At 40.4% G+C, this 15802-nt stretch overlaps 1 protein-coding gene across 5 annotated transcripts in view; it reads left to right on the top strand.

The window, feature by feature from the left end:
- AS3MT (arsenite methyltransferase) overlaps window positions 1-15498 on the top strand; it is a 28312-nt gene extending 12814 nt beyond the window's left edge. The window contains exons 10-13 of one of the 5 annotated variants that reach the window (XM_064269373.1): window positions 5881-6202; window positions 6523-6594; window positions 10433-10584; window positions 13517-15498. In XM_064269373.1, coding sequence (XP_064125443.1) covers window positions 5881-5988 — 108 coding nt within the window. In that variant the 3' untranslated portion in view covers window positions 5989-6202; window positions 6523-6594; window positions 10433-10584; window positions 13517-15498. Of the gene's footprint in view, window positions 1-5880; window positions 10585-13516 lie in introns of all 5 variants that reach the window. The other 4 variants (XM_064269371.1, XM_064269372.1, XM_003409145.4 and 1 more) reach the window with 4 other exon arrangements.
- Window positions 15499-15802: the final 304 nt, after the last annotated feature.

The following is a 15802-nucleotide window of genomic DNA, read 5'->3' as shown; positions in this document are numbered from 1 at the left end:
CTTTATGTAATCTGGATACTAGACCTTTATCAGATACATGATTTACAAGTATTTTCTCTCATTCTGTGGGTTGTATTTTCACTTTCTTGATAGTGTCCTTTGATACACAAAGGCTTTTAATTTTGAAGTCCAATTTATCGGTTTATTTTGTTGCTTGCGTTTTTGGTGTAATATCTAATAAACCATTGCCAAGTACAAGGTCATAAAGATTCTTCTAGTACTTTCTGCCGTTGTTTTCAAAAACAAAGTGGCATAGCATTAGGATTTAAGTATACAGGCCTTGGAGTCAGAAAGAGCAGGTTCAGATTTTGGCTTTGTCCTTGACATGTGATCTTAGTTAAGTGGCCTTGGACAAGTGGCCTAACTTCCCTAAACCTTAGTTTCCTAATCTGTGATGGGGAGATAATAATCACTTTCTACGCTCAGTTTTAAGGATCAAATGAGATGATATACATATAATGCTTAGCTCAATGCCTGGCACATAATACCTACTGAAAAAATAAACAGCAGTTATAATTATGGACCTACTCTTACTAAAATTCTTAGCTGCTTGTACCTATGTTCTAAGTGTTTTTTGAGTTTGGACCATCTTTGCAGGATTTTTTTATCATTCTGGGTCTCAGAAATTCTGTAACCTTTCTCTCTGTTTTTCCTTTCTGTTGAAAAAAAAAATTTTTTTTATGGGTACATTCCTTGACTCAGTAACTCTTGTGCCTTTTTCTCCTTCTGTTGTTACTTCCTAAGCAGTGTTTTAAGAGTAAAGCTTATTTGGAAAGCACTCTCAAATACGGTAAATTTATAGATGGGGAAGGTTAATTGTTCCACGAGACAGGATTCCTAGAGCCAAAAACTTAACGCATTTTTGTTTGGCCAGTTTTACCAGCATGAATCAAGCCCATGCTAAATAGAGCAGCCAATTCTAAAGCTAAAGAATGCTTTACTTTCTTTGTTCTATAATATTCTTGATCACTCAACTATTATTGCTACTATTCTGTTTTTTCCAAAAGGTGATGTGTGTGTGTGTGTGTGTGTGTGTGTGTATATATGTATATATATATATATATGTATTTTTTTTGGAGGGGGGGATCAGTTCTGACTCCTGGCAGCTGTGCTCTGTGGTTTTTTTTTTTAATTTTTATTGTGCTTTAAGTGAAAGTTTACAAATCAAGTCAGTCTCTGATATAAAAATTTATATACACCTTGCTATATACTCCTAGATGCTCTCCCCCTAATGAGACAGCACACTTCTTCCTTCCACCCTGTATTTCCGGGTCCATTCAGCTAGCTTCTGTCGCCCTCTGCCCTCTCATCTCCTCTCCAGACAGGAACTGGCCGTATAGTCTCATGTGTCTACTTGATCCAAGAAGCTCACTCCTCACCAGTATCATGTCCTATCTTACAGTCCAGTCCAATCCCTGTCTGAAGAGTTGGCTTTGGGAATGAATGGTTCCTGTCTTGGGCTAACAGAACATCTGGGGACCATGACCTCAGGGTTCCTTCTAGTCTCAGTCAGACCATTAAGTCTGGTCTTTTTACGAGAATTTGAGGTCTGCATCCGACTGCTCTCCTGCTCCTTCAGGGATTCTTTGTTGTATTCCCTGTCAGGGCAGTCATCAGTTGTAGCTGGGCACCATCTAGTTCTTGTCTCAGGCTGATGTAGTCTCTGATTTATGTGGCCCTTTCTGTCTCTTGGGCTCATAATTACCTTGTGTCTTTGGTGTTCTTCATTCTCCTTTGGTCCTGGTGGGTTGAGACCAATTGATGTATCTTAGATGGCCGTTTGCTAGCATTTAAGATCCCAGACGCCACTCTCCAAAGTGGGATACAGAATGTTTTCTTAATAGATTTTATTATGCCAGTTGACCTAAATGTCCCCTGAAATCATGGCCCCCAAATCCCCACCCCTGCTACACTGGCCTTCGAAGCGTTCAGTTTATTCAGGAAACTTCTTTGCTTTTGGTTTAGTCCAGTTGTGCCGACCTCTTCTGTATTGCGTGTTGTCTTTCCTTCACCTAATTTAGTTCATGTCTACTATCTATCTTCCTCCTTCCCTCCCCACTCTCGTAACCATCAAAGAATATTTTCTTCTCTGTTTAAACTATTTCTTGAGCTCTTATAATAATGGTCTCATACAATATTTGTACTTTTTGCAAGTGACTAATTTCACTCAATATGCCTTCCAGATTCCTCCATGTTATGAAATGTTTCACAGATTCATCATTGCTCATTATCAATGTGTAGTATTCCATTGTGTGAATATACCATAATTTATCTACTCATCCATTGATAGCCACCTTGGTTGCTTCCATCTTTTTGCTGTTGTAAACAGTGCTTCAGTGAACATGGGTGTGCATATATCTGTTCAGGTAAAGGCTCTTATTTCTCTAGGATGTATTCCAGGGAGTGGGATTGCTGGATTGTATGGTAGTTCTATTTCTAGTTGTTTAAAGAAGCACCAAATGGATTTCCAAAGTGGTTGTACCATTTTACATTCCCACCAGTAGTGTATAAGTCTCTCCACAACCTGTCCAACATTTACGATTTTGTGTTTTTTGGATTAATGCCAGCCTTGTTGGAGTGAGATGGAATCTCGTTGTAGTTTTGATTTGCATTTCTCTAATGGGTAATGATCGTGAGCATGTATCTGTTAGCTACCTGAATGTCTTTCTTTAGTGAAGTGCCTGTTCATATCAAAAGGTGATATATTTTTATTTTTTTGGTAGAAATATGTGACTTTTGATTTTTTCAATTCATTAAACATTTTACAAAGATGATGTTGCTATTTTGAAACTCTCGGGAATTCATTGATAACAGAACCTTTCTGGGAAGAATTGATGTTTATTTTGAAGTACGTTTTCATCTAATCCTAATTTGCCTATAACTGAGTTCCCTGAATACTGGCTGTAAAAGCTGTCAGAAAATTACAGTTATAAATAAAAAGGGTCTCTTCTCCAGCCGCAACATTTCTAGTGGACTCGGGCTGTAAAAAGTGTAGTTGCTAAATTATACATGTAAAAATGGTTGAAATGGCAAATACTTTGTTCTATGTATTTTACCACAATAAAAAAAAAGGTTTTAATGTAGTTAAACAAATGAGTTTGTTACTGCAGAAGACTGTCAGTGTAGCTCTTGTTCTCCTTCCTAGTATGCGTGCAGCCCAAGTACAGGAGGGTTCTTGGCCTCAGCTGTCAATTATAACATTCTACGTATTTGAACTGGTTTATCCCAAGCCTCCTTTCTATTCCATCACACTCCTTTCAGCCTGCAGATGTGCCAATATCTTTAGATCAATTCCATGTTTTTGAAATGGGGATAATTGACACTGAAGGAAGATTTAAAAAATGAAACAGCTGTGTGTCCTAGAAATCTAACCTTGTGCTCTTGGGGGATGACGCTCTTATCTTTTTTTATGGAAGACCTTTATGATAAACCCTACAGCACAGTGCAGTACAGGCAGGCAAGGAACTGCATGTACTATGTCTTCTTACCAGTTGCTGAATAGAGGAATGAAAGGTGCTGCTGCTTGCTGAGGACTGACTCAGTGAAAACTGTTTTTGAGAGCTCTCTTTGTTCTTTTTAATCCTGACAAGCAAGATGTATTTTGTTATAAAAAGAATTGCGTTATTGAAACACTGCAGCATTTGAGATGATGCCAGTAGGATTTGTGCTCTGTACTGCATTTCCTCAACTAATAGTAGTGGTAGTAATAACATGAATAACAATAGTAATAATAAGCATTAACCTTTATTGGGAGCCTTGGTGACCTAGTGGTTAAGCGTTTGGCTGCTAACCAAAAAGTTGGCATTTCGAATCCATCAGCCATTCCTTGGAAACCCTATGGAGCAGTTCTTCTCTGTCCTATAGGGTCGCCATGAGTCAGAATTGACTGGAAGGCAGTGGGTTTTGGGGTTTAACCTTCATTGAAGGGCATTGGTGGCTCAGTGGTAGAATTTTTACCTTCCCAGGTTCAGTTCCTGGCCAATGTAGCTCATGTGTAGCCACCACCATGTCAGTGGAGGCTTGTATGATGCTATGATGCTAAACAGTTTTAGGGAGCTTCCAGACTAAGAAAGATTGGGAAGAAAGGCCTGGCAATCCACTTCTGAAAATCCTATGAGTCACAATGGTCTGATCCCACTATACATGGAATTGCCATGAGTAGGGGGCTGGTAACAACCACCATCACCTTTGCTAACAGATAATACATTCAAGGCACCATATCATTTAGTCCGCACAGCAACTCTTACAATCCCCATTTTACAAATGAAGAAACTGAACTCAGAGAGGTTAAGTTACTCATCCAAGGTCACACAGATAGAAAGTAGTGAATTTGAACCCACATCTGATTATAGAGCTGATACTTTCAACCAATATGTTATACTGTTGTTATTGTTGTTAGGTGCCGTCGAGTTGGTTCTGACTCATAGCAACCCTGCGTATAACAGATGAAACACTGCCTGATCCTGCACCATCCTCATAATTGTTGCTGTGTTTGAGCCCATTGTTGCAGCCACTGTGTCAATCCATTTTGTTGAGGGTCTTCCTCTTTTTCATTCACCCTCTACTTTACCAAGCATAATGTCCTTCTCCATGGTCTGGAGTAGAACTGCCCTATAGGGTCTCCAAGGGTGTAATCTTTATAGAAGCAGACTGCCACATCTTTCTCCCGAGAAGTAGCTGGTAGGTTCAAACCACCAAGCTGAGAAGAGGAAATACAATGGGTGAAGGCCTGGTAGTGGCAACCAGTACAGCCCTTTTCCAGGCCTGGAGATCTGTCAGATGCTGGTCTGCCTGTTAGGGAGCCCAGATCCAGGCAAACCTCTTCATTTTCGAAACGTGAAAACTGAGGGACAGGGAGGCCAAGGCCACGAGTAAGTTACTTCAATAAAGGGACTAGTTCATAAGACTGTCAGTTGCATGAATGCAGGGTCTGTGCCTGTCTTGTACACCCCTCTATCTGCCCTGACCAACAATAACTAGTAAGAGTGTAAATTTATGTTGAGTGAATTCATTACCATTATTTAAAGTGGCTTGTTATACTCTCGATTTCCTACTTTTGGCCTGGTTTTTCTTTGGCCTCATTGGTGCTCCTGCTGGAGGTATCTCGTTGGGGGGAAAGAAGGAGAAATAAAGACTTAACCATCTTGTTTTTTGAAAACTCCCCTTTCTCTGTCCTGAGATCTGGCTGGCCATTGGTGCTGGCAATGTCAATACCTGAACATCAGCAATTGCTAATGATGGCCCTGGTGACTGGGACTTACTTCTTGTCTTGTGCACATGTTCTGGGGATTAGAATGAGGGAAGAGAAGAAGTTTCAGCATTTCAGTATCTCAGTTCCAAAGAATTAAATGGCACATACAAATGAGAATCTCATAGAACAAAACAAAGTCAGATGAGCAAAATCAACTCTTCTGGTCCAATAGGGATTACCTTTAAGAAGCTTTAAATGAAGTTTGCCTTGAAAGTAGTAATAATTTGATTAGAAGCTTCAGGAAGAGAGGGCCACCTTTACAGAAGAATGACTGATGCTCCTGCCAGAACTCCCTGGAATTATAAAGATTATCTTCCTCCTAGGTAAAGCAAAAGGAGCCCTGGTGGTACAGTGGTTAAAACACTTGGCTGCTAACCAAAAAGCTTGGTGCTTCAAACCTACCAGCTGCTCCATGGCAGAAAGATGTGGCAGTCCACTTCCCTAAAGATTTACAGCCTTTGAAACCCTGTGGAGCAGTTCTGCTCTCCTATAGGGTTGCTATGAGTCGGAATCGACTCGATGATAGTGGATTCGGAAGTAAAGCAATCAAAATAATATAGAACTATGGTATTAGTGTTTGGGTACGTCAAAACACCTTTAACTTCTCATTTGGGTTTGGCTTTTGACAGGATATCATCACAGATCCATTCAAGCATGCAGAAGAGTCTCACAGTACCAAGTCCAGATGTTCCCCTGGTGTTGCTGGAGGCTGCTGTGGCACAAAGAAAAGCTGCTAAATCTACAGCTGCCTGGAAGACATAACCAGTAGTGGGTTGGAAGCTGAAGAATGAGTTGCATGTTTTTTTTAACCTGCTTTTTCCCAAAGCACAGACCATAAGAAAGAATAAATGGCAAGAAGACACCATATTCTTGATGACTGATAAGGACAAATGAATTGTGTGAAAACAAAAAACAAAAAAACAAAATCAGTGCCGTTGAGTCGAGTAGAAGGTATTAATTAAATGTCCCCCCTACCAAAAAGAACTCATTGCCGTAGAGTCGATTCAGACTGACAGCGACCTTATATCACAGAGTAGAACTGCCCCCATAGAGTTTTCAAGGAGCATGTGGTGGATTCCAACTGCCAACCTTTTGGTAAGTAGCCATAGCTCTTAACTGCTAAGCCATTAATTAAAGGCTCACAGCAAATCATCTGGGAGCTCTGGTGGCACAGTGGTTAAGAGCTGTGGCTGCTAACCAAAAGGTTGACGGTTCGAATCCACCAGCCGCTCCTTGGAAAACTTATGGAGTAGTTCTATTCTGTCCTATAGGGTCTCCGTGAGTCAGAACCCACTCCACAGCACCTAACAACAAAAACATCAAATCACCTAAATAAAGACTAGGTAAGTAGTTTTTTTCTATTTTGTAACTAATTCAAAGTTCTGGTGCCATCTAGTGGTCAGAAGTGGAACTGAGAGGCAGGCTGAAGACTGGTCAGTGGCAAGAAAGGCTTTAGAAATTAACAGCTGGGAGAGGGTCTTGGAAAAAATAACCTTCATTCTGACATGCATAGTACCTTTTGGATTTTTTGCCACATTGTCTCATTAAACAAAGTTCCTACTAAAATAATGCTAATCATGGTAAAAGATTGACAATCAAATAAGTATGAGTGCTCTTGAGGTAACTGGTCTTTTAAACAAAACTTTTTTTTTTTTGTAATTGAATGAAGAAAACATGAGTAATAAATTTCTTTGACCTCAGTTCACCCTTATAACTGGCAACAGAGAGATATAGTGACTATCTAGAAAATCCCAACTGGATCAGGAAGAGAGTTTGATAATTTTTTAAAGGTGAGCTAGGAGGTATAAAAATGGTGGGTTTTCTTTTTTCTTTACAAAAGGTCCTGGTTAAACTCTTAGGAAAGTATTAGACTCAGTTCGAGGTTCCATAGTTAAAGAAGATAGAGGAATATTTTAAGGATGATTAACTCATTAGACATTAAGAACACTGAGGAAAGGTTCAAGGATGAGTAAATAAATTCAAGTCTAGTTGTACTTGAGGCTTTTGTAGGGGTACACTTTAGTATTTAAATATCAGTTTTCAAGCCATGGAAGGTTTTAATAAGAACTTGTGAGCTCAGTGCAAAAGGAACAAGGGGAAGCGGGCGTGCCTGCTGGATTTTGACTAGAGGAAAGAGAACGTTTAGGCCTTAGAAGACATTGGAATGGATTCTACAGGACAGACTCCAAGAAAGTTGTTAGACAGTTGGGGAATTCTCTGACTTCTGAGTGTGTTCAGTTGTAGACCCTGACTTGCCTACTACAGACAGGAAAGGACTAGGTAATATCTTTTAAGCCCTTTTCATCTCTGTGACCTTGATTCTAAACAGTGCTTTCTTGGTTCTAGAGTTCAATATCTATTTACCCAGCATATCCTATGTTAGTGACAGCATTAGTTAGCATGGTACAATTGGGATTAAGCATACTTTACTATCTATGAGCCCAAGACAGGCCTGCTAGAGGAGAAATCCATTGCTGTCGAGTCATTCTGACTCATAGTAGAACTGCCCCGTAGGGTTTTCAAAACTATAATCTTTACAGAAGCAGACTACCACGTCTTTCTCCCATCAAACTGCCAACCTTTTGGTTGGCAGCCGAGCGCTTAGCGCTATGCCACCTGGGCTCCTACTAGGGGAGAGAGGATGGTCTGGCTATTTGGTTTACTAGGCTTTTCTAAACAGGAGGGGGAGGCATCGGCCTTTCACTTGTCATTCTGAATTTTCAGTTCCCCCAAAAAATGTGGAGTTACGAGATGGGCTGCAATATGGAAATTCACATTGTTCTTTTCCTAAGAATAACAGACTTTATGCATGATTTTCCAACCAAAGTACATTTTAAGAATCATATTTAACCTAGAAGCTATAAAATACCTATTAGGTAATGTAAAATTAAAGCAGGTATGTTTTGTCAGGAAAATGCTATAAATAGTTATACAAATGTTCAAAATAGGTGAAATGGAAAATCAAGTATGTACAAATCCTTAGGAGAGAGGGTTTTTCTCCTTTAAGTCTGAGAGGCATCACGGAATGATGCTTAAGAGCAAAAACCCTGAAGCCAGACTTCATAGTCTTTTCCTCCTCAACTGTGCTGAGCGTTTTGGCCTTGAGAAAATTATTCAACATTACTGTACCTTTGCTTCCTCATATGTATGAAGTTCTTTAAAAGCATGCCTGGCACGTGGTTTAGATCATTAGTTTAGATCTATATAGTTGCTAATAAGCCCTGGTGGCACAGTGGTTAAGTGCTTGGCTGCTAACTGAAAGGTCGGCAGTTTGAACCCACCAGACACTCCACGGGAGAAAGATGTGGCAGTCTGCTTCAGTAAAGATTACAGCCTTGGAAACTCTATGGGGGCAGTTCTACCTTGACCTACAGGGTCACTATGAATTGGGATTGACTCGACGGCAGTGGGTATATGGTTGCCACCAGCATGTAGTGTCCAGACCGGCCAAAGACCAATGCTTCTTTTGCTTCCAGAGCAGAGTTTAAGGAAGCTACCTGTAGCTCTTTTATAGTAGGCAATGTTCCCCCCGGAATATTACGATGATAATTTTCAAATATACAGAAGAGTTTAAGAAACTGTAGCCAATACTCATATACCTAAACCATTGCCGTCAAATTGATTCCATCTTATGGTGACCTCTTGTGTTGCAGAGTAGAACTACACTTGATAGGGTTTTCAAAGCTGTAAGCTTTCAGAGGAAACCCTGGTGGTGTAGTGGTTAAGTGCTACAGCTGCTAACCAAGAGGTCGGCAGTTCAAGTCTGCCCAGTGCTCCTTGGAAACTTTATGGGGCAGTTCTGCTCTGCCCTGTAGGGTTGCTCTGAGTTGGAATCGACTTGAGGGCAGTGGGTTTGGTTTTGTTTTGTTTTTAAGCTTTCAGAAGTAGGTCTCCAGGCCTTTTTTTCCAAGGCACTCTGGGAGGGTTCAAACTGCCGACCTTTTGATTAGTAGTCAGGCACTTAACTGTGCCATCCAGGGACTAGTACTCATACTTAATACCTAGGTTCTACAATTGTTAACCTTATCCAATCATTTTATACATTTAAACATTATTCTTACTAACAGCAGAGTCACAGAAATATGGGCCTAATTCTTCACTAGCCACAAACTTTATCCAAAAGATATTGGATTAAAGAATTTAAGGATCAGATTTTCTCTTAGTTGACTATTGTATCAAATATAATATTTTCAGTCCTTCATTATCACAGGGGAAAGATTTATTAAAAAATGATGGCAGCCTGCAGAGGCATTCCCGTTTACCTACTGGGGGATGCCTGCAGTAGCCTGAATAGGTGCCCCCTCACCCCGAGCCATGCATAGCTGAAAAGGGCATGGCTCTGTGCCCAGATGGCAGCAGAACCTGCTCCTTCTATTGATTCTTGGCCTTTCCTTGGACTGCTCCAAGGAAGCAGTAAAGAAAGTTACTAATCCTGCCTTATTAAGTTGGAAATTTAACTAAATAAATCTGGCAAGGAATGTGAACCTATCCATCCCTTCTTTCATTCATTCACTAAATATTAAGTACCTACTATGTGCCAGGCACTGTCCTAGGCACTGATCGCTAACAATGGATTTTGAACCCTGTGGGCCAAAAGGAGAAAAACAGTTGAGCCTGTTTTCTAGATTTGGTTGGCACCTGCCCTAACTTCTGTGATCTGCCAAGTTTCTTCAACCCCGCACCACTATTTGGATCCTAACAAGGGTCCTTTTACAGACCCTACCCTAAAAAAAATTTTTTTTTTTTTTTTTTTACCCTAAGAGTAGAGGGAGGGCTCACTGCATTAGAAATGAACTCTTTTGCAAAAGTGAAGCTGGAATTGTATAATCCTAATAATAACCTATGACTTGAGCTTTACTGCTTCATTCCAGTCTTTATTCAACTGCTGATTCTGTGATTCCTGTAAGGACAGCTCCTACTGAGGTTAATGGGAGTGTTACATGAATGTAAGTTTTGTACTTAATCTTTTCCAGCTGAGTGAGCCTTGCTTGTCTTGGACTGACAAACATACCAGTCCCCTTCCTCAATGGGAACACACTAGCCCTTCCTTTCATGTAGCAGGGCCATGCTGCAGTGCTATGCTCCAGGTGAAGGAAGAGTCACTTGGGAACAAAAATATCTTGCCCTAATACCACTCCATTGCCTCATATAATACCATACTGTCTCATATTCCTTGTTCAGAAGCCAGAGACATTAACAAAGAAGAATGGCAAATTGATGATTTTCTGGGCTCAGTGCAAACCATACTTAAGTCTCATAACTTTTTGACTACACCTAAAGCCATTAACCTTTTCATTGGTGGAATGAAGAGTAATGCAGGAGACAGAAAGCAGGTAATCTTTCTAGAGTGACTTGGCTTCCAAACTAGTTATTTGCCCACAGGAAAATGATTTGTTCTCTTTGGGATTCACTTTCCCCATCTGTAAAATGAGGGGCTGAACTTGGTATAATCTAAGCTCTCTTCTAGTTTTAGAAACAGGTGAATGGTCCAGATCCTGTGGAGGTCACGGTATTTATAAAATTGCTTTAATTAGTTGCCTGCATTTATAAATTGGAAGATTCACATAAAATAATAATTTCTGGCTTCTCTTGAAAAACGGGAAATGCTGGCAACATTAGGCCTGCACGTCTGCACAGCTGTGGTTTCCAGAACTGAGTAGTGGCTTCCCCTTCAGGCAGGGCATGTCCCTTTGGACGGTTTGTCACTGTCCCTAGCTCCCTACCCAGCCAACTTCATTGGCCCCTATAAGCTTTGTTTGTGACCCCTGATTTAGGGTTGAAGTTAGCATAATTTCATCAAAGTTACGAGTTTTTTTTTTTTTTTAAATTGTAGATCAATAATGTTAGGTCTATGGCCTAATCTATGACTCTGACTTCTATATTTAATTCATTACAAGTAGTAGCCAAGAAGCGTAAGTGGAACTTTGCAGGGATATGCACAGGAGGGAACCAAAGAGTGTTGGAGCTGCTTATGGTAATTTGACATATAACTCAGAGCCTAATTGTGTTAGGTGAGGCGGCCTGGACAGTTTATTCTCTGTTGCCAGAGTTGACAAGCTTCCATCACATAATTATCTCTGTGAATATTGAATGAGCATCCTCTGGAAGCAAAGCCCTCAAATGTCAGGATGTCAGGGAGGAAAGGTTTGCCCAGCAGGTGCAGAAGGCTTTGGGTAGCTTCTAGGCCTATTAACTGTTCTTCTTTCTCTTTCTTATTAACCTTATTATTCCTTTCAACTGGATCTAACTAAGGAAATGCTATGAAGAAGATATTTTTATTTTTGCTTTTAAATAAGGTTGCAGGAGCCTGTGAACCTAATGCAACCCTTTAAAAATGGTGGTTTCTCATGGTAAGGGGAAGAGTCACTGCTTTTGTGGTTATCAATCATGCCAAATATCCTAAACTGTTTCTTTACTGAAAATAACTCCTTTACGCCTCCGTCACAATGCTGATTTTTCTAAATTTATAGAAAACAGGCTGAGTCTGTTTAAATGATGTGCACAGCAGGGTTACAGTCTAACAAGTGTTAGAACCAAGACTGGAACTACGTCTTTGACTCCTATAGTGTTATATTACATGGTTCGTCCTTGCTCTCCCGGGGTAGTTAGGGAACTTCTAAATTTAAAAATACAGCAATGAAACAGGGAAATGATTACTATAAAAGTAAGAATAGTGCTTCAGTAGAGGGTAGTGGGAGAGGGGTGTGGTCTACAAGGGATATATGAGGGTTTCATTGATGAGGGGATGGTTGGTTCCCTTTATCAATATAAATTACAATAAGGCAAACATAGTCTTTGCTGGAACTGTGCTGGTTTATGTCTGGTATCCTGGCTTAATTATTAATAGTACCCTTTTTCACTCTCAGGGGTTCTATTTGAGATGATAAATTATGTAGCCAGCTATTATACTGTGCATGTACGTTTCATGCATTTTTATGTATGTCGAAACGATAAGGTAAAAGAACTGAGCAGAAGATTTCACAGGGTAGCTTGAGAAGACAAAGTATTATAATGAAATGTGCAAAGACCTGGAGTTAGCTAGAAAGCCAGAAGGGAAGAACATGCTCAGCATTTCTCAAGCTGAAAGAACTGAAGAAAGAATTCAAGCCTCGAGTTGCAATACTGAGGGATTCTATGGGCAAAATATTAACAATGCAGGAAGCATCAAAAGAAGATGGAAGGAATACACGGAGTCACTGTATCGAAAAGAACTGGTCGACGTTCAAATCCATTTTGGGAGGTGGCATATGATCAAGAATGATGGTACTGAAGGAAGAAGTCCAAGCTGCTCTGAAGGCATTGGTGAAAAACAAGCCTACAGGAATTGATGGAATACCGACTGAAATGTTTCAACACACAAATGCAGCGCTAGAGGTGCTCACTCATCTATGTCAAGAAATTTGGAAGACAGCTACCTGGCCAATCGACTGGAAGAGATCTATATTTGTACCCATTCCAAAGAAGGGTGATCCAACAAAATGTGGAAATTATCAAACAATATCATTAATATTACACACAAGTAAAATTTTGCTGAAGAGAGAGAAAATGTTCGATCTGCCTTGGGTAATAGTATGTTGCCAGTATTGATCAAACCCGCTTCTCTAAACTGCTGGGACTGCATCCTCATTCTTGAAATTAGTCTGTCAGGCTATTCAAATCTTCTGGTCAAAACCAAAACCAAAACAATGCTGGTTGATAAAGGGCGTTGAAGATTTTTACTGTGGAATCACAAATGTCACTGTTCCAGTGCTTTGTAATAACATCTGTAGGAAAAGTTAGATTCTCTGGGTTTCTTTTTGTAATGGAAACTCTTACCCCCATAAATCCTCCAAGCTCCTACAGATGTTTCCAGGAATCTCTGTTGCAACAATGTGTGATCAGAACCAAGTTACAGGGATGAAAATAATTGCTATTTTGGAAAATATATGCTTATCTCTTGCCAGGAGAAAGTTTCACCTAAATGCTTAAGACTGCTTAGAAGATATATTTTAAGAGGTACACTAATTAGATAGTAAATTTATAGAAAAAATTGTCTGCCTCACATCTGAAGGCATTTTCAGCTCAGGTAGTTTATTTATATGTAAGTGCACATGTATTTTTAAATGCAGCTCCCCCAACTAACAGCTGCTTATTCTATTTTGTGAAGGGATTATATTTTTTTGAGAAAGGAAGATTTCAGTTAAATATATTTTGTGAACCCTTGTTGAGGCATGTTAAAAGGTACCAATATTGCTGTATAATTAATTTTTTTTTTTTTTTCTGAAGATCATTCAAAAGCAGTTGCAGCAGTACATTGACAGGGAACTACTGGAAATTCAAGCCGGATTCAGAAGAGGACGTGGAACAAGGGATGTCATTGCTGATGTCAGACGGATTTGGCTAAGAGCAGAGAATGCCAGAAAGATGTTTACCTGTGTTTTATTAACTGTGCAGAGGCATGTGACGGCGTGGAAGAACGGGAATTTCTGAACACTGATTTGTACTCATGAGGAACCTGTACATCGACCAAGAGGCAGTTGTTAGATTAAACAAGGGGATACTGTGTGGTTTAAAGTCAAGTAAGTTGTGCATCAGGGTTGTATCCTTTCACCATACTTATTCAATGTGTATGTTGATCAAATAATCCGAGAAGCTGGACTATATGAAGAATATGGCATCAGGATTGGTGGAAGACTCATTAACAACCTGCGATACGCAGATGACCCAACCTTGTTCACTGAAAGCAAAGAGGACTTGAAGCACTGACTGATGAAGATCAAAGACTGCAGCCTTCAGTATGGATTACACCTCAACATAAAGAAAACAAAAATCCTCACAACTGGACCAGTAAGCAACATCATGATACACAGAGAAAAGATCAAAGTTGTAAAGGATTTCATTTTACTTGGATCCATAATCAACACCAATGGAGGCAGCAGTCAAGAAATCAAATGACACATTGCATTGGGCAAATATGCTGCAAAAGCATGTGAAAGTTGGACAATGAGTAAGGAAGACTGAAGAAGAATTATGTCTTTAAAGTATGGTATTGGCAAAGAATATTGAATATACCATGGACTGCCAGAAGAATGAACACATCTGTCTTGGAAGAAGTACAGCCAGAATGCTCCTTAGAAGCAAGGATGGCAAGACTTCATCCACATACTTTGGACATGTTCTTAGAAGGGACCAGTCCCTGGAGAAGGACATCATGCTTGGTCAAGGAGAGGGTCAGCAAAAAAGAGGAAGACTCTCAAGGAGGTGGATTGACACAGTGGCTGCAACAGTGGGCTCAAGCATAACAATGATTGTGAGGATGAACCAGGACTGGGCAGTGTTTCTTCTGTTGTACATAGGGTCCCTATGAGTTGGAACCAACTTGATGGAACCTAACAACAATGTATGTTTATTATATGTCAAAAATTTTGAAAGTTTAAAAACGTCTATCAGTGGGTGACCTATATAACCAGGAGTCCAGGCCAACCTGGGAAACCTGATGTTTGTGCTAAGATTCACAATTATTACTACAGAGACTGCAGCAGCAAACTGAGGGTGTGGTGTCTTATCTTGGTTTTCTGGGAGTTCCTGTGGCGTTATCTGTTTCATTGTCCTACATGTGGCTGGAGAAGTGGTATATCCCTTAGTCCTAATTGTGAAGGTCAGTCCAAGACGATAAAATCAGAAAGTGCGTTGTAAACTGTGAAGGCGTGTGTCTGCTTTGAGTGGCAGGAGTTCCCTTAACCTCCTTAGGTTATTAGCACTGCCCAGCATCACTGCACTGGTACCTGTCAGGTTAATCTTCCTATTATACAGTTCTTCTGTTTGAAACTTTTTATAGGTCCTGGGTTCCTACAGAACGAGCTCTGGTGGCATGGTGGTTAAGCACTAGGCTGCTAACCAAAAAGGTGGGTAGTTTGAACTCACCAGCTACTCTGTGTGAGAAAGATGTGACAGTCTGCTTTCGTAAGGATTACAGCCTTGGAAACCCTATAGAGCAGTTCTGTTCTGTCCTATAGGGTCACTACGAGTTGAAATCGACTCAACAGCAATGGGTAGAGGTGCCTACAGAATGAAATCTAAACTCCTAAACTTGGCGTTCAAGGCCCAGCACAAACTGACCCCAACCAGCTTTTCAACATTATTCCTGCTCTTCTTTGTAGGTCATAGGGCCAAATTCAACTACAGCTTGTTTCAGAAATGCTGCTCCCTTTCCAGCCTCACCTCACACTTTTCCTTCCATTAAAATATTTTTTCCTTTTATCTCTCAATCGCTTCCTGGAATAGCTCTTTGTAAAAACGGCATCGGGGCAGAGTTTGACCTCCTCTGACTTCACAAGGAGGGAGGGGAACCAAGATCAACAGCACAAGGCTGACTCCCATGAGGTGGAGGCCAGACAAGCCTGCTCTCTCGGCTATCTCTACCAATTCTGACACCAAGTGTTCTTTCCACAGCAGTTTCTACTGGGTTTGATAATTCATTGTAACGGCTATGCAAACCATACTCACAACCATGAGGCTTATTAGGGAAGCAACAGTTACAATTCAAGCTCAAGAACACTCGGGATACAGGTG

Source organism: Loxodonta africana, chromosome 16 (assembly GCF_030014295.1).
Source record: "Loxodonta africana isolate mLoxAfr1 chromosome 16, mLoxAfr1.hap2, whole genome shotgun sequence".
NCBI classification, from domain to species: domain Eukaryota; kingdom Metazoa; phylum Chordata; class Mammalia; order Proboscidea; family Elephantidae; genus Loxodonta; species Loxodonta africana.
The sequence above is the reverse complement of the archived record's forward strand: the minus strand, read 5'-3'. Positions and strand labels throughout refer to the sequence as shown.